This window comes from Buteo buteo, chromosome 5 (genome assembly GCF_964188355.1).
Source record: "Buteo buteo chromosome 5, bButBut1.hap1.1, whole genome shotgun sequence".
NCBI classification, from domain to species: Eukaryota; Metazoa; Chordata; class Aves; order Accipitriformes; family Accipitridae; genus Buteo; species Buteo buteo.
Window position 1 is genome coordinate 26829319 of NC_134175.1, and position 25389 is coordinate 26854707.

Sequence of the window (25389 nt, forward strand, 5' to 3'; positions counted from 1 at the left end):
CGGGACAGCCGTTTCCCCCCGGAGGGGCTCCGCGCCGGCCCGGACAGCCCGAGCCGCTCCTCCCCCACCGCTGCCGGTGAGGGGGGCGGCCGGGCCCGCGGGCGGCGCCGGGCGAGGACGCGGCTCCCGGCCCCTGGGCGGCCGCCCGCCCGCCCGTCCTCCCGCCCGCCGGCCCCCGGGCGGCCGCAGCCCCGCCCGCGGGGCGGGGCGGGCGCTGCCTTGGCAGCAGCCGGGACGCCGCGAGCGGCCGGCGGTGCCGCCGCCATGCTGGGCGCCGCGGCCCCCTTCCTCCGCCCGCAGAGAGGGGCCCGGCCCGGGCCCGGGCCCGAGCCCCCGCGGGAGCAGCGCGCGCGGGCGGCGCCCGAGGAGCGGCGGCGGAGGGTGGCCCCGCTGGCGGCGGCGGCCCCGCCGGCCGAGGCGGGAGAGGAGCCGCTCCTCAGGGGCATCTTCGAGATCAGCAAGAGGAGCTGCGACGTGGTGCTGAGCGCCCGGCGGCTCCGCTGGAGCCCCATCCTGCCCGAGAGCCCCACAGGTGGGACGGGGCCGGGCCGGGCCGGGCCTGGCCGGGCCGGGGGCGTCCGCCGCGGGGCCGGGGCCGGGGCCGGGGCGCGGGGGCCGGGCTCCGGCCCAGGCCGCCTCGGGAGCGGGCGGCGGGACCGCCCGGGGCCAGCTGGCCTTCCCGCGGCGCTGCGAGGGAAAGGGCAGCTGAGGCTGGGGCCTCTCCGGGCAGGGCGGTGGGGAGTCGCCTTAAAACCGGATTACAGTAAACTGGTTAAAGTCGGTGCTGTCAGGCGTGTCTCCTCCCTTCAAGGTTATGCTGGTGATTAAAAAAACCAGCACGCCAACAAATTGGTCATAACACAATGAGCGTCTCGCGTCTGAACCAGCTCTTCCTCGGGAAGAGACTTTACTTCTTGGCCGGTGACACGAAAAGGACGAAATGTAAGAGATGGTGTTTCTATGGCTTCTTAGCCCCAGGCAGAACAGTAAGAGGCTTTGATTTTGTTTCTGCTGCGTCAGCTTTTCTCGGCTTACTGTCTTTGACAGGTACATAAACTGGAGCGTGTACAGGTGGGTATGGTTTTGTGAGATGTGCCTGAGTTTTGTGATGAGGCTTCTGTGGCAGGTTGTCTTTGCCCTGGGCTTCTCTGATAAAGCAGCATGCTGTGAGAAAGTGCTGTTATAAAGGATTTGATGAAGTGAAACAAACTATACACAAAAGTTTTAGAAGAAAAGGAATGCTCCTGAAACTTATCCAAATAGTCTTTTTTCTCCGAGAAACTGTGGAAATGTAAACTTACTTTCAGAACTACACACGCACTCTTAAAAGTGCTTGTTTACTGCTGTGACCTCCCACTGCTTATGTGAAGGAGAAATCAGTTGTGTTCAGGAATGCAGAGTTTCCAGATAGCATGGTTGCCTTCTTGTATGGCACAGTTAGCTTGTCGAGGCCTAAAATACAAGGTTTATTTTAGTGTAATTTTGGACAGAACTTAAAACCTCATATCAGTAAGATCCAACAGCCATAAACTCAGCATACAGAGAAACAAAGTTTCTTCCACATACCAGTTTTTCGATGTTATGATCATCTGTTCCTCTTCAAGGTAGTCTGTATGCTGCAGAGGCTGGAGTGGTGTGGAAGCCTGTGATTCCAGCGCTGCTGCTGCTGCTGCAGAGAAATACTCAGATGCTCACAGCTGAAGCCGTTATGCTTCATTTCATGTAACCATGTTGGGATACCAGAGCTATTGAAATCAAACTAATATGGTGCGATGCACAGCTATTGACTCTTATCCTCTGAATAGTGTAACTATGTTAATGCAGTGTTGTGCTTGGACTTAGATACCTGCTTTTCAGCAGGACTGTTGAGTTCTGATGAGGGCCGCGCTCATGTGCGTACAGTCCTTCATGTGGAGCCAGTCCCAGTGCCTTAGTAACACTGTTACACAATGCTGTAGCCTCTCTTCATTCCCTTTGGGATTAACTACAGGTCTCTGCGTACGTGATCTGAAGTGTGTTTTAGTAATTACTTAGTTCTGTGTGCGGTGTTCTAATTTGATTGTCACTTTATGTTCTGGCTACTTCAACATAGCTTGAATTGCCATATATCAGGAACTAGGGTCTATGATTGTCTTTTAATTGTCACCATTGAAGGATTTTAAGGTACACTCAGGAAGAATGAATTTTGCTGTGTATTGCTCCATGCTTCCAGGGATGGGAATATATTCTGGGTTTTTTTGTTTGTTTGTTTTCTAGGAAAAATCCACCCTCTTAAGTTGCTACTTTGTGTAAGATCTTTTCATCCTTAGATTACTCATGCAGACATTGGGACCTTTTCTGTCTTCGCTCCTGAGAGGTAACAAAGTACATGGTGCTTAAAGTCAGGCATATTGCAGATGGCAGAACTTCAGGAGTCTTATGGAAAGCAGCACGGACATGTTGGTGTCAATTATATCAGGATTTGGGCTTTTACTGCACATGTATTAAATATATGCCAGTACTTACTCTGTCTCTGACAATTCAGTTTTGTGCTATGTAGCATTGAGCTGCTGAATATTTTTGTTTCTGAGAAGCTCTTAATGTCCTACTTCTTTACTAGCTTCAGTGGAAAAGGAAGTGGTATCTTCCAGTCCTGAAGTCTGTGGTAGGCTATGGGTTTTTACTATAGGATTTCCAAATTCTTTTATGTTGAGTACTGACATTGAAGATAAAGGGGGTTTCAGTTCCTCTGTTGGTATACATGCCACCACTATGTCATCTGTGGCTGTTCCAGGCTCTCTTTGAGAATTAAATACTCTTAAAAGGAAAATTATTAGGTTGTTTCTGAGACCATTCTATCCTTCTAGCCATGTTGTGATGGGAACGCAACTGTCTACCTGAGCAGCGTTCAGAAGAATGCTTGTGACTCCTTCCTTCGGGCCAGTGTGGCTCTACATGTGCCTGCCTGTGACTGCAGACAAGCTGAGCAGGAGCTGAAAATTTCACCATGTAGGGCTTGTTGCCCTCACAGGGATGAATCCAGCAAAAGTCTTGTCTGTTTTTCCTTCCATCTCAGATAGAGTGGGTCAGGATGGTTTTAACCTCTGCAGTTGCAGAGGTCAAATACAGATTTTGGAGCTTGAATGTTTTTTCTCTCCTGCATTTGTGGATCCCAGTAGCATTTGCCCTGGGGTGTTGCAAAAGTGGGACCCGTACTGGTGCTGGGATGAGCTGTCTGTGTTATGGTCTCATTTGGTGTAACAGATGTACAGCAGTGCAGTGCTCGGGTCAAGCTGTCAGCAGGTACAGGAGATGGTCAATGGCTGTCTGGACAAGTCTATTCCACTGAGATTTGGCTTAAGCATACTTTCTCCATCTTTATAATGTAGTTTGCCTTAGGCTCTAAGAGGTCAGGTCAGGTCTTTGCAATTTGCCACTGATGCTAAATGTCTCCTGCTTGGACTTGTATGTAGTAATTCTTCCTATTTTAGTAAAAGACCTTTTTTCTATGGTGGTCACTCCAGTCTGTCAAGTCAGAGAACTAGCAGGTAGTTGCTTTCTCCCTCTTTCCCTACCCTCCCATCCCCAATAGTTCCCTAAAAGTATTCCTGTCTTGTTGAAGTCATCATTTGTCATCTGCATTTCTGCAGTTCCCATCATATGTTCTTAAATGTTGTAGCTCGTGCAGCCTTGGCTCCTTCAGCTTCTAAATAGAACTCAAGGCTCCAGCTTAAAGTTCCTAAGCAGGTAACATCTGCTGTGTCTGGACTGATCAGGTCACGCTCACGTATGCATAGTTCTGCGCCATGGCACTGTTTCTGTGGAGCTTTTGGCAGTGTGATTATCAGGCAAACTTCCTTTTTTATCTCTCTTTAATTTCTGCAGCTTCTGTCTCCTAGAGGTTTTTGGTTACCTGTGCTCGCTGAGGATTTTTGATGGCTTCCTTTGCTGTTCACTCTCCAGACCTTATAGTAAGCTCCCCAGCAACCTCTTCTCCCCTCTCAAATAAGCATGACCCATTATGAATTTTATGTGTTCTCTATTATAACAAAGCTTTGGGCAGAAGTAAGGCCTGGGCAGGCAACTGGATGTGGAGCCTGAGGGAGCGAATGTGTCAAGTGGGAGTGTGGGTAGGGCGAGGCATGGCTCGGCTGCCCCCTCCGTAACACTGCAATTACAGCCTGGGTGTGCAGCTCGGCGGAGCCTTTTCTTCTCACCAGAGCCAGATACCCTCTGACCCATAGCTGGTCGCTTGCTTTTAACAATGCAGTGGGCATTGCGATGAGAAGTAGAGCTCACAGTAGTTACTAGTTTTTTTCTCTAACTTCTTTCTATGTGGCTTTCCTATGCTATAAATATAATCACAGAAACTAAGAAAAAGCAAGACTTCTCTCTCTGTATTAATAATCCAGCTTTAAACTGTAGAGCTTTTCATTTTGGATGCTGCTTCAAAATCATAGCAGAAAAAGCTGCCTTAAGTACAGGTTTGAATATTATATGTGATTTTTGGATGTTCCCAGAAGATAATACAAATGAGTGAATAGTGGAAAAAAAAAAATTACTTACATTTAAGAACAAATGCTCAGAATGGATTTTTGGTTTTTTTTTTGGTGTGGCTAAAGTTTAAAAGCTGATGAAATTTAGGAGAATAGCAGCAGTGTATGTGGGAATTGTTTGCATATTAGAACAGTTACAGTACAAATAGTGTCAGTTCAGTTGTCTTACGCTGTTCTTCCAATATGGCTTGGTTTTTGCTGCTGAATGAGAACTTTAATCCTGATATTTCTTTGAAGCCTTCAGCACCTTTTTAAAGATTGCCATAGAATTTCCTGATTTACAACAATTGCAATTTTTCAGCAGATTTCTGTCAGATAGGAAATGGGACAAGACTGGCACTTGCTCAGTGTTTTACTGGTATATGAAGTCCAGAGGCTTTTGATCATTATAAAAAAATTTTAAAGTGTAGTTTCTTGTGTGTGTGGTTTACTTGACTGAAGGGTATATGAAGTTGTTCTCTCAGGCTGACAGCATGTAGCCTGGACTGAGTATTTCAATAATAATTTAGGTAAAACTTGCTTTTTAGATATAAGTAATTGAACATAATATTCTACAGTAATTGATCAATAAGAAAGTAAGATCTCTGGAACAATCCAGCGGCTAATGTATTATTGAATATCTATTTTTATAATGAAGTAAAAAAGATCAATGTGTTGTTTAAGTATACTATACTTCTAGATAGTATACTATAGTTCTTGTTGATATTCTTCTAAAATGTAGATTTATAAATATTCTATATAAGTGCAGCAATAAGGAAAAAAAATCACTGATGTATTGCAACAATGAAAGAGTTAGCAATAAAAGACTTAAAATTAATTCCGAGTGCATAGTGGCCTGCTGCCAAGGCTATTTAGGAACAGATGTGGCTGAAATAGATACCAATAGTCTGTTTGGGATCTCTAAAGTAAGACATCTGTCAGTCTATCGGTCAGTCAGGAATAATGGAAATGGGAACTGGCTGTTACAAAATGTGAATTACTGAAGTTCCATGTTGGTCAAATTCAAAGCTTTTCATGCTACTGCTGATGTGTGAAGAACTAATTTCTCTAAGTGGCTTATCTATTGTCCAAATAGGAAAACTATTTTTAAGGAAGAGACAAAAAAAAAATAAAATGTATAACTGAGAGTGAGAGGTACGTCTATCGCATTAATATATGGCGTTAAGATGTAAATTGGAGGGAGAAAGCATTCAGTTTTAAACAATCCCGTGGTGTCTGAACTTGTAAGACACTCAAATCTTTTTCAAGGAAGTCCATAAAATTAATGTCTTTTAGGTAAATGCTGCGTGAAACTGCAAAATAATTTATTAATTTATAACTTTTTGTGAAAAATTAAACATATTTAATGAAATAAAGTATACTAATTAAAGGTCTCTTAAAATTTATTTATTTGAGACAACTTCTAGACATAGTTTCTTGATTCTCTGCATGTCTTTTATCCTTTGTCAGCGGATTAGTTCGTGGCTACGTGTCTATGGAACAATATACATTGTTTCATGCTTTCTGGTGTTTTTCTTGTTTTTCACATGTTTATGCACCTCTCTGCTTATGTTGAAAGGGATTAACATACTCTGGGCATCCAATAGCAGCTTTTGTATATACTTTAATTCTCTACCTCCAAAGAGAGAGATCAGGTATTTAAATCTTTGTTCCAGAAAATAAGTTTCTATGCTAGGTCTTGTAAATTGTATTTGGGTGTGTTTGGGTTCACGTACATGTTAAGCTGCACATGTGTTAGTGAGTTGGATTCTGATGGTACATGAATTTGAAATAGCAGGATTTATTTAGCTTTCACACAGAGTAATAACTCTTTTTCATGGCCTTTTCCTTTTAATGCAAAACTATTCCAATTGGTGATGTTGTGGTTTGTGTTTATCTTAAAGCTGTTGTACGCCATAAACCGGCAAGTTTTAGACTTTCCTAAAGGTGGTGGGTTTTGCTTTTGTGGTTGTTTTGTTGGTTGTTTTTTCCTAGTTTCTCCTGTTGCACTATGTAGTAATTAGGCCTTGCTGTGTACTGTTATTATAGATAAGGTGATGTTCTGCTTTACTCATCTCCTCCGCCTGCCTGGCGAGCGAGGGACAGTGGCTGGCTGGGTGCTTGGTGTATTACGCATCATCAGGCAGTTGGCACACCAGGAGCAAGCCAGATGTAGCTGGTGCTGGTTTTTGGCTGCTGAGCAGGCCAGTTGAAGAAAGATAGGTTGGAATCAAGGAGAAATTGAGAATGCTGTGGTGGGGGTGAGCGGATACATTAAGGGAGTGTAAGGGTTTTGGTGAAGTGCCATATGGGTGTGAGAGGGATTTGCGGGTGCCGTGGAGAGGAATATTAGTGAACAGAGGGGAAACTGAAGCTGTTGCTGGGCAGACGGGAAGACAAGTGGGGCAGTGCTATAGCGCATGAGGTATGCTTGATACAGGGTAGGGAAATCACTGGGAAGTCAGAGGAGACGTAATAAGTTGGTGAGGTAAAGAGAGGTAGGATGCAAATTCATTTAAAAAAAAATTAAAGTTATCAAACTTCCATAACTTTCCTGTTCACAGAATAATTGCCAACGTTTTTGACTATGCTTTCTGTGCAAAGGTGTATAAGAGTAAATTGATGGTCTTGCTTATATAGAATGATGGAAAGAATCCAAAAGTGTATATTAAAAATACAGTTGGTATACTAACCAATCTTTGATGTCCATGCTAGTGCTATTTTCATGTCCATGATAGTGTTGTAGGGCTGAGTCCCTTCCTCAGTGTAAATTAATGTTCTTTTTAAATGATTAAAACCAGTTTGCAGTCAAATCCCTTATCTAAGCATAAATCTTGTATCTCAGTTTCTGAATCGTCCTGTTCTTCAGCCTTTGAGAAACACCCTTTTTTTTTTTTGTTACCTCTCTTTTATATTCTAGATGCTGTTGTAATCTTTTCTTGGTTGTCATTTTACCATATCATCCCCGAATTTGTATCCTTCCACTATGCACCTTTATGTCTTTTCTGTTGCATCAAATGTTGCCAACTTTTTTGACTTTCGAGTGTATTTTATTGAAAAACATGTGGTTTCCTTCAGGCAATCTCTTACATTTAGAAGCAGTGCTCTGTAAACGTTCAAGAAGCTACATAATTCCTGAAATCCTTTCCTAATTTTTTTTTTTTTTTTGTGTAATGTCTACAGGAAACAAATACAAAATCTGATTAATAGCTTGGCTACTCAGTCAGAGACTGCTGCCTACTTTCTTTGTCTGTGGCTGTTTCTCTCCTTGGACTGTGTGTAGGATGTGGTTCTGTAGCACCTTGTGTGGGATAGTTGTGGGGATCATGGTGCCTAATGGGGTCTTCTGCTGTAGTAAATCCATATAAGCTTGCTTCCATAGTTGTAACTGTTCATGGTAATAAATGGGTTAGAATTCAGAATATGATGTTCTTTTGCATTTTCGTATTTTGCATCTTGGCAAAAGACATGCTCAGATTAAGGCATTTCTATCTTTATTTTACAGTAATAAAATAGAAATAAAAATAAAGCAGGAAAGTCTGTCATCTGCTCTTGTTGGAGTCAAAATAAACAAAACTTCGATAAACAATTTTCCTTTCATTGTAGATATCTGTTTGTTAACTATGTATGTTACAAAAGCGGCAGGTAAATAGTAGATGTTGTTGCAATTATGCAAAACCCAAGCAAATAGGTATTGGATAGAAGGAATCCCTTTTTGTTTGCTATTTCATTTAGGTATATCCAACTATATTATGCACTACCTTTAGAAGGAATTTTTTACTTCAATACACGTAGTACTCTAAAAATACATTTATCCTTCTTATACAGTTTATGAAAAAGTGTAAATGGCTGAAAATCTGAGAACATAAACCTGAAGAATTGAGTAGTCTTTGTGTACCTTAACTTTAGTGGGTCGTGGAACTAATGTTTTCCTTTCAAGGAAATCAGTGGTCCTGGTTTTTATGACTTACGCTGTAACAGTATGCGCAGACAAAAAACCATAATGTGTTGAGTATCTGATACGTGTATTACCATATTGCCATAAGGAACTGCTATTATGTTAGACACCAACTGATTTCGTGATAGTGTTGGATTTCGCTCACATATGCTTATGTTTTTGTACAGATGATCCTTTAGGAACATCTGCTAGTTTTGTGGTGGTATCTGCTGTTTCCTTTCAAAATTTGACCTTTTTGTCATTTGCTATTGGGACTGCTGTAGAATTTCATTATACTAAGATCCTTTTCTAAATTGATTCCTGTCTCATAGACATTAACTGACAATTTTTTGAGTTAATTGTGTTTCGCCATTCTCTGACATACTACGGAGTTGAGTGCAAGTGTAAAGTTAATAAATTAACCTTTTAAAATACAATTTAATAATAATTTCTTTTTAAACCACTAACTTGAAGTAAGTGACCAGAACTTCATCCTTCCAACTGTTTAGGTGGTCTTAAAAATATTTGCGTCTGCAGACTAAGTGTAAGGATGGTATTTCTCAAACTATTTCACTAGGGAAGAAGTTTTGGAACTCCATTCTTGCCATTTAGGAACCCTTCCCCCTTTAGTTGAAGTGTAGATAATATCCTTTGGACAGTGATACCAGTTTAGGATCACATCTTTAAGTGTAACTGAATAAGTGAAAATGCAAGCACAACTGAAATTCAGTTGTGTGTGTGGCACCGCAACCGGCAGGGAAGTCATGACCCTGTAAATGCAACCAAAAATGGGTTCTTAGTGTGTTGGAAACTCCTCCTCTTGGGTGAATTACCAAGACATATTATAATGTCTCTTTCGCATGTAGATGTTATCTGGGTAACTGGCTTTTATGTAGTTATGATGAAGAGTTGAAGACATTGGTATTTCCTATTTCTGCACTCTGACTGAACACAGAAATCCCTTTTGTAAGACTTCAGGTTTTACTAGCAAACTGTTTTGCTGTGGCCCTCTGCAGGAAAAAATGTTGTGTTGATTTTTTGTAATTTGGAAAAGTGGCTAATTATTTTGTTTCCAACATATGATGTATGCTTGTATAGAGATAGTAGTTACTTTCACATAATACTGTTCATGGTTTTAAAAGTTAAATGTGTATTTAAGGATGCATGAGACTTAGTATTTTGAAAAAATAATTAGGCTTCTGGTATTTCTTTAGCTTCATTTATTGATAGGCACTGACATCTGGTTATACCTTTTTACTACAAACTGTATTAATTCCAAAGGTGATTTTGAAGTTAAAAGTATTGACTTCATATTCTTCAGTGACAATGCTGCTAAAGGAAAAAACCAGTTTATTAATTTAAAATGCATTTGTGGCTTTCTTGGTTGAACCTAAATTTCTTTATGAATATGTATTTTGTTATTATCGAAGTATGCAGATTAAAAATGCACTATTGAATGAGAACATTTTGCTTCCTGTAAGGTCTCAAGGTAGCTGTTTTCCTATTGCATTTCCCCATGGAGTCATAATCCCCCCCCAACGTAAATTCAGCGGAGCAACAAGAAATGTCCCACAAACCTGGAAGTTTTGTGATACTAGAATTACCAATATTACCAGCTCTTCTTTGGAGAAGAATCAATAAACTGTGTTTCGCACAACATCCCAATCCCCATTGTTCAGGTACAGTTATCAGAAGTGGCTCGTTTATGGTGTAGAATAGTATAAGCACAGTTTATCTTTTGTGAATGAGTTTGGTGCTCAGCAATGAGTGCATTTGTTTGAAGCCTTAAGTTGTATTTGCATCTTTATCATGCTCGTAAGTGGGAGTGTTTTCAAATGCTTTTGTAGAGATTGAGAGGGTGCTTCTGATTTTATTCCTTCCCCAAATTTTCCTAGTTTGTTTCTTTTTAAGACTGAAGAATATTCTCAGTTTATTCTTTGATAGGTGGGTATTTGATTAAAAGAATTTTTTTGTGTGTGTGATTTATATTTGTCATCCTAGCTGAATATTGTAAGATATTTCAGCATAGTGTCTATTGTAAATGCCAAATATTGACTGTTATTTTATGAATGTTAGAGATTAAAGAAAACAAAAACACAGCACAAAACTCACGTCAATCTCTTTATTTATATCTAGTAGTGACATCATAGCTCTTAGCAACTTTGAGATTGATGCAATAAATATGTAAGCCCTTAAGTTGCAAAACCAAGAGAATGCTTCAAGGCACACTTAATTTGGAGGTTTTGTAATGTGATTGTAAGCCAAAGCATGTAGAATGAGTGTAAACCACAACGCTTGATTTTTGTAAAATTGGAGCTCAGAAGCCAGAGTGGATCACAAATTACTCAAAGGATCCCAGGATAACTTGTATAAGAATTAAAAATTGGTTTTCAGGCCTACCATTGGCTTTATTTTACAACGAATGATTAGTTTTCCTTACTAGTAGTATGGAAGCTGCTGTTTTATCTCATGATCTGTCAGTGTATACACAGATAAATATATATATATATATTTTTTTTTAAAAGGAGATAGAAGGTGTTTAAAAAAAAATTGTAGGTCTGAGTTTTCATGTTAGCCTTGACATAAGGTACCCTTTCTGTCAGAGATTTGATGAATGAAAATTCTACTTCTTATGTTTAAGATCTGTGCAACTACCTCCTTCCCTGGCTTCTTATTTAGTTGTAGATGTAGGAATACATTAAAACTCTGACAAAAAAAAGGTACAGTAACTTGGTTTACCTCACAGTTCTCTAATCTAGCATGTGGCTGTTTCTTGTCTGTGTGTTGCAATTTTAAACAAATGGTCAGTTCATGAACAGAATTCAATGCTGAACTCTGAATTTCCTGACTTTTGTTTATTTAGGCTATGAAAGATGATAGTTACTTAGATGCTTTTCAGTGTGGAGTAGTTGCCGTAGTTGTCAGTTTATTTGAACTGTGACAATATATCTCTTCTGTCAGTCCATCCACTCAAGTGAATATAGGAAAGGATGCTTTCCGAAGCTCAGAAAATGCAAAGCAACAGATGTTATGTACTGCACAATTATATGTATCCTGGAAACACATCTTTACACAGTCTTGGAAAAACAAAATTTGGCATACAAATGATCAAGTTAAGGGTAACAACACTAAATTCTTGTGACTAAATATAATGCTGTTTTGCAGATACTGTTCTGAGTTTGAGTAATTAAATGCTCATCGTTCTATTAAAATCCCCTCTTTGACAGATGCTTAAAAATCATCTTTGTATTTATATTTTTCTTTATTGTTTTAGTACAGTATAGTAGAAATAGAATAAGTATTCCCACTTAAAAATAATGTTGTAGGAAAATGGCTTTTAAAAAAAGCCTATGTTATTCTAACTTAAGTGAAAATTCTTGTAAATAAATTGCTAAAAGGAAATAGGAAAAATTTCAAGATAACTTGCTGGCTTTCTGTGTGAAAACAGCACATCTTTGCCTGGCTGATTTGTTGACTGTTCTGAAGATGGTTCAAAATGAGATTGCTCCTTTCCAAGTCCTCTCTGTGGTACACTGTTTGTTGCAGGGCCTTTTGGAGACTCGCCAAACAGCTCTGTCAAGAAAGGTACTGAAAGATTTCATACTTGGATGGTTTTGGGCTTCCCAAAGGCCTGCTCTGTCACATCTATGTAGTGTAACTGGGGGTGAGGTAATTAGTTAGGGATCAAAATTATCATAGCACCAGTGAATAATACACTGTTAGATGGCTATAGATGGTGGTAACTCATGTCGACGTCAAACTTTGTTCAAAGTTTGAATGGTTTCATTTAGTAAATTCTGCAGCTGACACATTCCAGGGTAAACCTAAATATATTGCTATGTTACAATAATAGGGAGAAGATCATATACAGATATCTGTTTTTGACTTGGTATTATTTTTATTAAAGGAAAATGAATGCTTCTCTTTATTTCATGTGAAATGTAATGTTTCTTGGTCACTTGACTGCAACACACTCATTAAACAAGGCTGTGACTACGAATATCCTCCAGATCCTTTTTTGTTCATAGATCTTTTGTGACGGAGGAATAGTAATAACTATGGTTGCTTTAGAAAACAATGCTTAGCAGAAGAGAGTACCTGATAAATGTTTGTAGTTTTCTTTTTTTTTTTTTACTGTAGTACAAACAAAAATGAAATAAGAGTTTTTTATTTTGCACTTACATTTGTTGAGGAGTTAATTATTTAAAATATGATGGAAACAAGCAGGTGATGTTTTTGAAATTTTGTCCCTAGGTCTCACTTATTTTATGGAAACCATTTGTGGAAAGTACACACAGAAATTCAGTACTGAACTTAAAATGTAATTTATACATATATGCTTCCTTGTTTTGCTTAAAGCAGCTACATCTTTACATTTGCAAGTTTAACAGTTTAGCAATATTAGTTTGTATGCAGGAGCAGACCAATAAAATGAACTTCCAGTGAAAAGAAGGCTGTTCTTAAATAAGTTTATCTTTGTTTTATGTTTCTAATGTTTGTTTTCTTTGTCTAATTCATGGAGTGAAAGCTGGCTGAAAAGTTCAGTGCCTTTGGTATATTAACCATGGGGTCTGGAATGAGTATGGGAGAGAAAAAATGGCATGGGATAAACACAGAAAAGCAGAAATGCTGAATTTGTTTGTTTGGGGACTGTTAAAATAGAAGTGGAAAAGCATTTTGAGATTGTCAGTTATGTCCTACAGCACAGCTTCAGAGACATGTCCGTTTTATGGATTTGACTAGGCAATGGGACAGTGAGCCCAAGAGTTGATATAATTAAGCATAGTGTAATGTATTGATCTTGTATTTGAATGCCATCAACTTGGGATCCTGATCAGGAGCTGTAGCTAGACCATTCCTAACAAATATGATCATAGGATTATTATGTGGAAAATGTCATCTGTCACTTAAATAGTTGTTGTAATTATTATGTTAAGGATCATTAGAACATAAATAGAGACTAAACCAGATGCTTGTACGATCTATAAACCAACGGTTATTTAACCATATCTTGAATACTGTGTGAAGTTCTGGTGTTCTCAAAAAAGATGACGTGGGAGTGAAGAAGGTTCAGGGGGTGACAATGATTAAAGGTAAGGAGTGGCTCATGGATGAGAGTGATGGACTAGGCCGGCACTTTTTGGTCTGAAAGGGAGGCAGCTGAGATGGGGCCTGGAGAAAGTAGATGGCAATGGCTTTCTATCTTTCAACTTAAGAAATATAGTGCATCTAATAAGGCTAAGAAGAGCCAGGCTCAAAACAAAAGGAATAATCATGCAGCAAGTAAGACAACTGCAAAAATTACTTCCAAAGGATATTGTTAATGCTAAAAGATTTTGTGGATTCAGCTGGAGATGGAAGGCCTTGTGTGAGTGCTGTTAAATGTGTAGAAACTGCAGTCAGTTCAGGGTGTCCCAAGTGAAAACAGGTGGGAGTGGAAAAGTATTAGTGGAAAATAGAATAAATGCTTGCTTTATTCCTTCTCTTCTTTCAGCATCTGCTTACGGCTATGGTTTGACATAAGATACTGGGACAGATGGACTTTTGCTCTGACCTGGTATTGCTGGTCTTACCTACCAGAAACCATTTAAATTATATTAAAATGGTATTTTATGTAAAAGCACACACATCACTATTCTCTAACTCCATTTGTATTTGCACTACTGAGTAAGCTTTCTTGGTAGAATTTGAACTTCAGTTTGCCTAGCCTTCCATTTGCAAGGTGCTTATTTTTATTGGTGGATCGATGTGGTTTAAAGAATGTGTGTTCTTTGTTTCACAAAACATCAAGAGGCTAATTTTATTAAGCGTTATTAAGAATTACAATACAGTAGCAGACTGTATAGGAAACCTGTATTTCTTAGCCATAAGTGCTTTGAAAATACTGCTCATGCGTATGCTTATAATTACTATAGTCTTGTTTTTTTTTTATTTTTATTGTGGCGAAGGGAAGTTAAATTCCAAATATCATAGCTAAACTTGTATAAGATATGAGTGTGAAACCATTACAAACATTCCAGAAGAGTAACTGTTTTCATCAACCTCAAGATTAGGAAAAAGTGCAGCTTCAATATGCTCAGCTGGTATTTTTCCATAAATCTCTTTCAGAAGATTGCTGATGTTCACAGGGTAGAAGACGACCCTCAATGTAAAACATCCGTTTGTTATGTCAACAGCTTAAAGATGTGTGCCAAGGTATCTATAGTAATTAATCCTTGAACACAGGTGATGATAATTTTCTCGCATTGGTTCACTATAAGGCTAAATGAAAGATTATTGCCTGACTTGTAATATGTGGCTGGGCATGTGTAGAAACTCAGATTTGTTAAATTTACTTTTAAATGAGCAAGGTAAGTTTAATACTGTGACAGAGGAAAATTTAGGTAGAATAGTAACAATAATGCACATTCTGTGTGTGTGCCTGTTTGAGAGTCTGAAGATGCACCTCTGTTAGTTTCTGTATGGGTGCTTTGAATATGAAGTCCTGCCTGATCCTGCAACCATATGCAGGACCTTTATGCTGTGAGTAAAATTCTTAGGACCTGCAAGTAAAATATTTAATTCAACCTGATAGTGGTAATCCCTCTACACATACGTCCATTTGGTGTAATGCTAGCATTTAAAAGTTTGGGGGAATAAAAATTCATATGTAGTATGAGAGGTTTGAATTGTATATTTGTTATCTGACGTGCGTTTCTCCAACAGTGAAAACTCATCTGAAATTGTTGTTTTTTTTTTTCATATGTTCATTAGTAGTCTTTCTGTTTGATTTTAGTACTTCTTTGTACTAGGATTAGGAATAGATATGTAAATGTGGTGTGTAGCTACAGTTACCATACTGGAGTTAAGAGGAGTAGATGGGAGATGTCAAGGAATTTGTTTAAAATAGATAGAAGACTGCTTGTTTGAGCCTATTGGTGCATGCAAGGATGCAAAGCATACATCATGGAAAATTTGGGGGTGTTTTTTTTTGTTGGTGGTTTTTTGACGAGTAGCTCGGTTTTTGAAGCAGTTGATATGCCTGTCAGAAAATAAGTAGGTTTCTGTATGTAACTTAGCATACCAATGTAGTTTGCTGTAAAAGTGAAAATTATTTCTATGCCAATAGTTAATTTTGAATTCCATGGTACTTAATGCTGAAATTTTATTCACAGAGCATTTTACGGATCCTGTATGTTTTTTTAAAATGCATTAACTAATTCTATTTTATGCACTAGTTATTACACAAATCAAAAACAAGATGAAGATTTTAAATTTTTGAGAATCTCATGAAAATTTCAAATAATGTGTTTTAAATGACTCATTAGCATTTGTTCTTATAATTCCTGAACTGTATAACAACATAAAATATTAAAACAACTCAAAGTACTGGCTTTACCTGATAATTTTTGAGTATATTTTGATTTCCAAAATAGCATTATATAAAAGTTTCTTATAGTCTAATCAGATATTCCCCAGAATTTTTTTCTGGAAAATATTCTGTAGAGCTGTTGATACACTTTATCACTATCTTATGTACATGGTTTGAAATTTAAATTGAAGACATTTATTATTTACAATTTTAGTTTTCTTTCAAAGTAAGCGTATTGCAGTGTGTATTCAACAGTTCTGCTGCTAAATGAAGTAAGCATATACTTAGCTTGCTGTGCAGATACATGGGCACAGGTGGACATCTTGGTGGTATGCACCATGCAGTGAAACACATGGCACTACACAACATGGGGCAAAGAGCACGCAGTTTGAATTAGAAGTCATTTTATGGATACCTTGTAAATTTGTGCTTGTTCATATACAGGTTGTAATTTCTAAAAAGGGTGTACATGGTTTTATATTGAACATTTGTGATACTCGCATCACTCTGATGTAGTTGTCTTTACTTTGTGGATGGAGGCAGTATTGTATGAGCCTGTTTATGTCAATATTTTAATAATTTATCTTTATAACTGCTTTTGTCTATATTTATAGTAACATTGGCACCCTGTGTACAGAAGGTACAATCAGTGCTGAAAGGAAACTTGCATCCATCTGGAAGCAATAAACTTTTCTAAAAGACTGCACAGTGTTACTTAATCCTGTGATTTCTTACTGTGAGTGAAATTAAGGTTTGGTTCAGTTGTGTCACATCATATTGGTATCAAATCCTTCGTGAGAGCTTTGTCATAGTGTTAAGCTACAAACAAAATTTTAAAATTGGTGAAAGTCTGAGAATGTAATTTCCTCAATCACAGGATTATGCATCACTGCAAATGTAGTCAATTACATACAATAACAATAACTGTAATACCAGAAAGCTTCTGGAGTATTGCATTTTGTAAGCTTTCTCTTTATATGAAGGGCTAATTTGTATACTGCACAATTGACTAAGTATACCTTAAATTTTGCATTGTGTTCTAAGTAATTTTTGTAGTATACATATATCATGTAGTATAAAGTATATTTTTAATATGCCGAAATATTTTACAAAGTTAGAAAAATATGAATAGTTCCCCTAAGAGGAACGGGGAAAAACCCACGTATACTATAAAGATCATCTAACAAAATTCTGTGTTGGTTTTTTTTTTGTTGCTTTTAAGTCTGTTACAAGTGTGGTGTACATGAACAAAATAGGATTCATTCATCCCTGCAGGCAAAGTGGTATAGCTTACATTCTTCTTATTCCTGTGTAGCAACTGAGCTGAAGAGCATTGGGGTGAGGGAAGGGTTTTATACTTGTCAGAGGACTTCGGTGGTGCTGTCATCATCTCTTACCCTTGGGTTAGTGTAGAAGGTGCAGATAGAATGATACAAAGGACAGCTGAGTTTATGAAGAAAGCTCCTAAAAAACCCAGACCAAAGGTCAATGAGGATAAAGCCAAACATGTAGCTGTTGATCAATGAGAAGTTCATGGATAAGCTTATCTAGCAGCTGATGGCTGTGCTTCAATACCTAAAAGCATGAATTACCAGTAGCTTATGGAAGGAAATTGTCCTGCGTTTAGAATGGGATGCGTCTGTTCTTTCTTCCTGAAGAAAATGCTTGAAAATGTTTTTCAGAAAAGACCAAAATTCAGATATTTGAGGCATGTTGAGTTCCCTGAGACACTTATATGTAGCAGTATGGATGGTTTGTAAATCTGTACTTGAGGCTGAAGCAAATCTCCTGCCAGTAAGAGTCCAAGTAGAACTAATTATTAACTTGTAGTTAATCAAACTTGGTGATGTCATGTGGCCATAAGAGGCTATTTGATTCCTCACTTCCCCTTATTTTCTGAAATGACAGAAGTATGTCATAAATTAGTAGGTACAAAACAGTGTGTATGTGTGAGATTTTTTTGAAGGAATATAAAATTAAGCTCATGTTTCCTCTTTCGGGATTCTTTAGTATCTTTCAGCTCTGCTAGCCCATTGTATTAAATCATGTAAGCCATTAGATCCCAGCCTTCTGTTATATTTCAGAAATCTCTGTCTTTAAATGAATTCTATTATATGATGGTTGTATTGTTGGTCCATGTAAGACTAGTCATTTAATCTGATGCTTGTGTTTGCAGAGGTTTTACAAAATGATGGAAATCAGTGATGTTTGTTACCCTGTTGTTAGGCTGAAGTCTGTTACATAATTCCTTTCCCTTACTACATTGTCGTGGTTTAACCCCAGCCAGCAACTAAGCACCACGCAGCCGCTCACTCCCCCCCCCCCCCCCGCCACCCAGTGGGATGGGGGAGAAAATCAGGAAAAGAAGTAAAACTCCTGGGTTGAGATAAGAACGGTTTAATAGAACAGAAAAGAAGAAACTAATAATGATAATGATAACACTAACAAAATGACAGCAGTAGTAATAAAAGGATTGAAATGTACAAATGATGCGCAGGGCAATTGCTCACCACCCGCCGACCGACACCCAGCCAGTCCCCGAGCGGCGAATCCCTGCCCCCACTTCCCAGTTCCTAAACTAGATGGGACGTCCCATGGTATGGAATACACTGTTGGCCAGTTTGGGTCAGGTGCCCTGGCTGGGCATGGGAAGCTGAAAAATCCTTGACTATAGTCTAAACACTACTGAGCAACAACTGAAAACATCAGTGTTATCAGCATTCTTCACATACTGAACTCAAAACATAGCACTGGACCAGCTACTAGGAAGACAGTTAATTCTATCCCAGCTGAAACCAGGACATACATGAAAAGCCCCAATGTTTCAGGCACTTAATAAAAGGTTTGCTGCTACTTTTCCAATCATATTATGAAATTAGGCAGTATGTGGGCCATGCTCTTAACATAAAATGTAGAGCTTTCTATAGTAAATTTATTTCAGTGACATCTTTCTTGGTGTGGTGTTAATGAGAAAATGTAACTATTAAAAAGCAAAGTCTCTGCTGCATGCGTCCTCTCAAATGCTTCAGGCTCACAGTCACTCGCTGTCTGCCTTGCTTCCTTTCAGCGTTATTTTTGAATTTCATCATCTCCCTCAAATTCTTTCTTGGAGGAGGAAGAGGAAACTCTCCTTAAGGTGAAGCTTCTTGTTCGGAACAGCATTAGGCCTTGTGCTTAGCTTTAATCACACTTTTCCATGGAGGTATTTATTCAAGAATCTATTGGGCTTCTTTTCAAACTAGCAGTTTCCGTATGTTTTTCTGACAAGTTCTGCCATTAGGCTGTAATTAATAAGCAAGGTACTTCACTGCTCTAAGACAGAGATGGGACCAGACACTAATGAAAGCTTGATGGACAGATGTCTAATGAGCCTCATTACAAGAAGGGCCTTGTCCATGGCCTGCTGGGCATCACGGAGACCCAGGATGCTGGGTGCAAGTGTTACTCCTGAGATCTGGTCACACTCAGAGGGGAAGTCCCCAGGTCTGGCTCCTCTCCAGGGGGAGTCAGCTCCAGCAAAGATGACCTCTGAACTGTACTAAACTCTGCCCTTATGGTATGGGATTAACCAAACTGTTCCAATGTTTGCTCTGCCAGTTGCCAGTGTCACTTTTCATTTGGTTCAGCCAGATCTAGGCAGTTTGGCAGTGGTTGTCAGAAATTTGCCTATTGCCATCTTTTAAAGGTGTAGTGAAACTTAACCAAATTTTAAGTCCTTGAGTGTGGTCCAACTCAGGACTTAAAGGACTACACCAAATGTCCCCTGAAGCGGCTCTTCCTGCAGTTGCTGTGATGATATGATGCTGGGCACAGGGGCATGTATCTGCAACAGCCCTTGGTTTGATGAGGATGTTCAGAAGAATGAGGATTAGTTTTTAAAAGATATGGTGGAGAACAGGGATTGGAATCAGCTGGTCAAGGGATCTTGGGGGAAAGAGCCATTTGAAACAAGGAGAGAAATGAGAGGGGCGGATGAAAGGTTGGAGGTTGCAGTTTTAGATGTGTTTACCCATGCTGTGAAGGTAGTAAAATTTTTAAGAAATACCCCAAGCAAAGAATGAAAAAACCTTTCACGTGTTGTAGAATGTATTGAAACTTGCACAATGCCACTAAAGCCAAGTTTATATTGTTGTACTTATCACATTTTGTCTTTTAAAAAATTCTTTATAAGAATTACTAAACAGAGAAATAAAATAATGTAATTTCTGTTATCTAATATAAGACTTTATCCCATGATCTGGGATTTGCATTGGAAAATTACTGGTTTGTTTGTTTGGTTTTTTTTTGTCTGGGACTGAGTTGAAAAATTGAAGCCTGAAGTACAGATTTGTTCAAGAATATTATTTTTTTAATATCTCAATTATTCTTCATAATAATCTTATTTTTAGAGATAGCTATATATGATAGTATTTTAAAATAAGATGACTTCTCTAAGCCAGAATAGTGAGTAATGCCTTTTACTGCTGTATTAAAATAGTGTGTAACTTCCTACCCAGTGAAACTAACTTAATGTGCCATTATATGTTTGTAAAGTGGAGTTTTATTCTGAGACTTATGATTTTTTTTTAATTGATAAGATGTAAGTAGAGTTCTAAAAATTAAGAGAAACAATTGTGCATCTTTCCCAGTTGTCGCTGACTCTTGTTGCTTTGTGTTTGTGTGATCTTTTGGGAGTTAGCAATTGGAGGTGAAAATGCACAGCAGATTGGCTCAAACCATGTTGACTTCCTGCTGAGGAAAGGAGACGGTCCCAGTCCTTCCTTCTCCCCTGCTGCGTAGTTTCTTACCACTTTGAAGCAGCTCTAGTTTTGTAGGACTTGTGTTGAACTGATTATATTAAAGAACTTGTCAGAAGACTAAGCCAGCAAAACAAAAAAATAAACAAACAAAGTGGATGTTCTATGTTACTTTAGGGAGTTGAATTGACTCAGCTAGGTTTTGCCAGGTGCCAGTCATAAGGAAAAGGGCAGGGCTGTACACAGTCAGGGCAGGTGAGTGAGGATAGGTGTCCGTATTGGTAGAGGGATTAGCAGCAACGTATTGCATTGGCTTGTCGAAATACATCACTTCATCCTCAGATTCTCTGGAGAAGGAGAATGAAAATTGGTTGTTTTCCTGTCAGATGTTTTTAAGCTCAGTTTTCTGCCCTAAAGGAATACAGCTGTTGGTGCAAGTGAATAGCTGCCATTAAAACATGAAGTTAGTAGTTACACCCTGCTCTTACTCTCCAGCTCTGGAGGAACTGAGATACATCTCTTCAGTACTTTGTAGTACTTTCTGAACTCCTTGCTGTTCCCAAGGAGGTCATTGCACACATTCTGAGAAACGTTTTTCTAGACTAGGGTCTTGGTTGTGTTATGCTTCTCTTACAACACCACTTAAAAGGACTAGAGTAGTATAAAGGTAATCTTCAAAGAAAAAACAGCCCCTCCCCGACCTGGCCCTTGGTGTACCTTCTTCTCCTCAGCTTACTGCTTGATACTCTTGGCAAGCAGAAAGTGCAATTCCACTTGCTCTGCTTGCAGAAGCGAGTAAGAGGCATAGTATCAAATTTTGCCAAAGGTGTTGCATGACCTGTCCTGAAATTAAAAACACCTTGAAAATTCAGATGTTCTGAAAATAGCTTTTCTGTCTTGTGTTTAGAGTCTTTAAATCAATGTTAAATAGCCTGACGAGCTATACAGTGATTCTCAGCTCTTCTGGCAAGAATGAGTGTACTTGCTCCTTTACATTTTTCATTGCCAGTCCTTCTTAATTAAAGCTGTAGCTGAAAACTGTAGAGGATTTATGAATCTGTTGCATACTACTTATTGTGCTTTGCCGACTACAGTAAGGGTAAAATGGGCTTAATAGTTAATGAGTTAATAGTTGCTGTTTTATATGCATTAGACTTTATCATATTAATTTTAAGTATTCCTAAGTCTAAATTTGTAGACATATTGTCAGTACTAATTTCATTTTTTATTATATTTATTTCCTTTTTGGTTTTATATTAATAAAGTTATATTTTATTGTATGTCTTGAATGGTTATTTTGAAAATGGTGTTCATACAGTGTAGGATGATCTGTAAACGTTCTGTGATAACTATTGTCGATCACTCTATTTTCCTTGGTATAGTCTTTGATGATTTTTATTTCTAATTATTTCTGTTATGTTACACTGCAGTCAACTATAGCAGTCATCTATTAATGAGGTAAACTTTGAGAGCGTAATGGGACAGAGAACCTAAAATGTGAAAGAGATTTATCTATTAAATGTAGTTAAGTGGGGCTAGGTGTCTTGCCAAAGGTCATAGGAAGAATTTAGGACCAAGGGAATATAACACATTTTCCTTCGTGTCCAATTCTCCTACTTGAATTATACAGTCACATTTTGTGTGTATTTTCTACTGTTTTCCATGTACTCCAGATATTTGTTATGGAAATACCACTTCTAGATGTTGGGCCTCTATGGTAGGAAAACAGTCCAGTAAGTGTTGTGTTGTTGAAGTGTTGGTGTTTATATTTTAATAACACACTTCTCTTTACAAACTGTTCTATTTTTCAGTAGTACTTCTTTTATCTTTGTGTAAGTTTTCATCAGTTTTACTGTAAACATGAGATAATCTAGTTGTTTAAAGCCTAGTTTAACACTCTGAACTAATTAAAATTTGGTTTGCTATTTACAATTAAACTGTATTTGAGTGTATTAGTACCTCATCCTTTGATTTAGCTCAGTGTAGTATATTTAGACATAAGTTTTTATTAAATAAGAGATTAGACTACCATAAATAGGAGAAAGGTAGGATAGTCTCATTGCCTGAAGTCAGCGAGAGGATAAATAGAGGCATAAAACTTCCTAGAAATTCATATATCCAGGCAGGCTTTTTTCATGCTGTATTTGGGGTTGAAAAAAAAAGTGGACATGTGCAGAAACTGTGAGTACAATTAGCGTCAAGCAGATAAATCCAACTCTAATCCTGTTTACGCTCTACATCAGACAGATGTGCTGAGATTGATTTAGACAAGCCCTTGGCTTATAGTAATTTTTTTTTTAAGTGCCATATATTCTGTTTTTGTTAGATCTTTGTTAAATGTTAAGTGCTGTTAGTTTTACTCTTCCCTAACAACTGTAACCTACTTTATACAGGTTCCCTCTCTGCTCTCATGATGACAGGCTAGCCTGATAGAAGAGATTATCTTTATTCCTTGTAATTAAATTGACTTTTTTTTTTCCCCAGAAAATACAACAATGGGAAGTGGGTACTGAATTAAATAAATAGCATGATATCTAATAGATGTATACTTAAATCTCTTGCAAGAACAGATGGTACCCAATATCTTTCTAAGTAATGTGAGAGGACAGTTAATGTCCTGAAACAGCTAGCAATAACCAATATGATACTAACAAACCAATAGGTTTTTTTGAAGTTTAAAAAAGTGTCTAATCCAATGTATACTGTATTTTTAAAGTAAACTTGGTTGTTATCACATACTAGAAATATTTTATAAATGTAGCTCATGACTTAAATTTTCTTTGTCTGAATTGTTTTATAAAATTTTACTGCATTTGTAATGATCTTATTTTCAGTAAAAATAGGAGATGAAAATTATAGAATATTCCTAGGGACTTTTATGCAGATTTATTTTCAACTTTATTAAAAATTGGCTGTCCTAATCCTACTAGCTAGTTCAATATTTCCTCTGCAATTTAAAACTTGAGGATGATGCTTTTGTACAATTCAGTATTCCTGCAGTTTATATGTTTCTCCAAGCTGTATCTGGAAATGTATTCCAGTAGAACAACTAGAGTCAAACACTATTTTTGAAAGTGTGGTGCTGCCTAGTAGGAGTGGATTATTTTAATTTTCAAAAGTTTTGATGTGCATCTGAGCAACACAAGAAATTGATAAATACAGAGTAAGAGGAAGATATAAAAGCAAATAAAAATCTATCTGGCTGCAATAGTGGCATGAAAAGAAAAGACACAACAAGCCTTACCTGGCTTATGACTAAATGTTATTCTATGAAAGCTACTGGGGGAATAAAACTTATTTTAACAGGCCTTCATGTCACTTGCTTTGTGCAGGACAAATAAGCTAATATTTGTAATTTATTTGTGTTGCATATGCATAACATTAGCATAACAGAATTTGTGATATTCTCAACAAAGCTAACAGTTTAATCCAAAATGTTATTTGTTTAAAAATATTTAAAAAGCAAACCCATTTAGCATATTTGTATTGGTCTGGGGGAATAAATGCTGCAGCTCGGTTATTGCTGCAGAACAGTTGTTATATTTCACATCTCTTTATGTTTAACCGTTTTCCTAAAACATTGAGGTTTGCATGCTGAAATTTTCAGTATGTCTGACAGCGAGACTTTCTGGAAAAAGATAAGCAGACCCTATTAAAAATGCTGTTTTTAAAATTAAAGAAAGTCTTAAATAAAAGTATTAAACTATGTAGTTCTAGGTAAGTGATTCAGGATATCACAATTAGGCATTTAATTTAAGGCCTACAAAGACTATTTACCCCCAAATGTTTTGAAAGAGCAATACAAAGTTTGAAAAAATCAAGATCTCTGATTTGGTAACATTAATATTAAGGTTGCTTGTACAATGTCCACTCACCCTTTGAATTTATGCAAAATTACAGTTCAAAAGGAATCATACAATTTTTTTTTCCCCTCAGTCCCCTGGTTTCATTCAATGTATCTTATAGAAGATACTTTTACAGCAATCATTACAGTACTTTGAGCTTTGTTTTGTTTTCATTGTTTGGTGAGTTTCCTCCTGTTTGTGCTGCATACTTCAGAAAACCTGCACTACAGACAATTTCCTGTGTACTATCTCAGTGCACACACAGATTTGCTTGTCACAGTATTCCTGCTAAGAATGGAATGATTTTAGACCCATTTTACACCTTAGTAGCTGACATACAGAGAAATTAAGATGGTAAAATGTAACAAGTTGGAAAAATATGTGGGAAGTATAATAATGTCATGGTTCTATCTACAGTAGGTTATTTGGTATGGAACAGGAAAGAATGGGTTTGTTGAGAATTGTCAAGAGAGGTAATACTGACTTGAGCTTTAGTTGTGTTAGCATTGCTAAGGTGCAATCCTCCAGGATTTCTGGATAGAAGGATGATCACTGCATAGTCTGATTCAAGAAATGATGTTGAGAAATGCTAGTGTCAAACTGTTACCAGAACTGATGCAGGCTGCTTCTTCCTGCTCTGAAAAAGTATGACTTTCTGAAGCCGTCAGCTTCATGTGGTGTAATGAAGTAGGTGATAACTTGGTTTTTGCTGTCTAACCTGCAGTGCTGTCCATCTTTCCCACGAAGACAGTTAAAATAGACTTTTGCAGCTTCTCTCTGGCACTTCAGTATAGCGTGCAGCAAACATTCATCAAACAGAATCTGTTATGGCTTTTGCTATTGAGAAACCATTTGAGCTGTTGCTAGATTTGGAAAAGGTTTCTTGGTTTCTAGCTTTTCTTGCCTTGGGCTGCAAAGCAACCTTTATTGGTCTAGTGTATTGGATCTGCTATAATTACAAAGAAAGCAAGGAAACTTTTCTTTTCATGTCCAGAGTATCTGACAC

At 38.0% G+C, this 25389-nt stretch overlaps 1 protein-coding gene across 2 annotated transcripts in view; it reads left to right on the forward strand.

Annotated features, from left to right (window-relative positions):
- Positions 1-264: 264 nt before the first annotated feature.
- Positions 265-25389, forward strand: part of CERKL (CERK like autophagy regulator) — a 61124-nt gene continuing 35999 nt past the window's right edge. Inside the window, exons 1-2 of one of the 2 annotated variants that reach the window (XM_075028318.1) lie at positions 265-306; positions 346-532. In XM_075028318.1, the coding sequence (XP_074884419.1) occupies positions 265-306; positions 346-532 (229 nt within the window). Of the gene's footprint in view, positions 533-25389 lie in introns of both variants that reach the window. The other variant, XM_075028317.1, reaches the window with a different exon arrangement.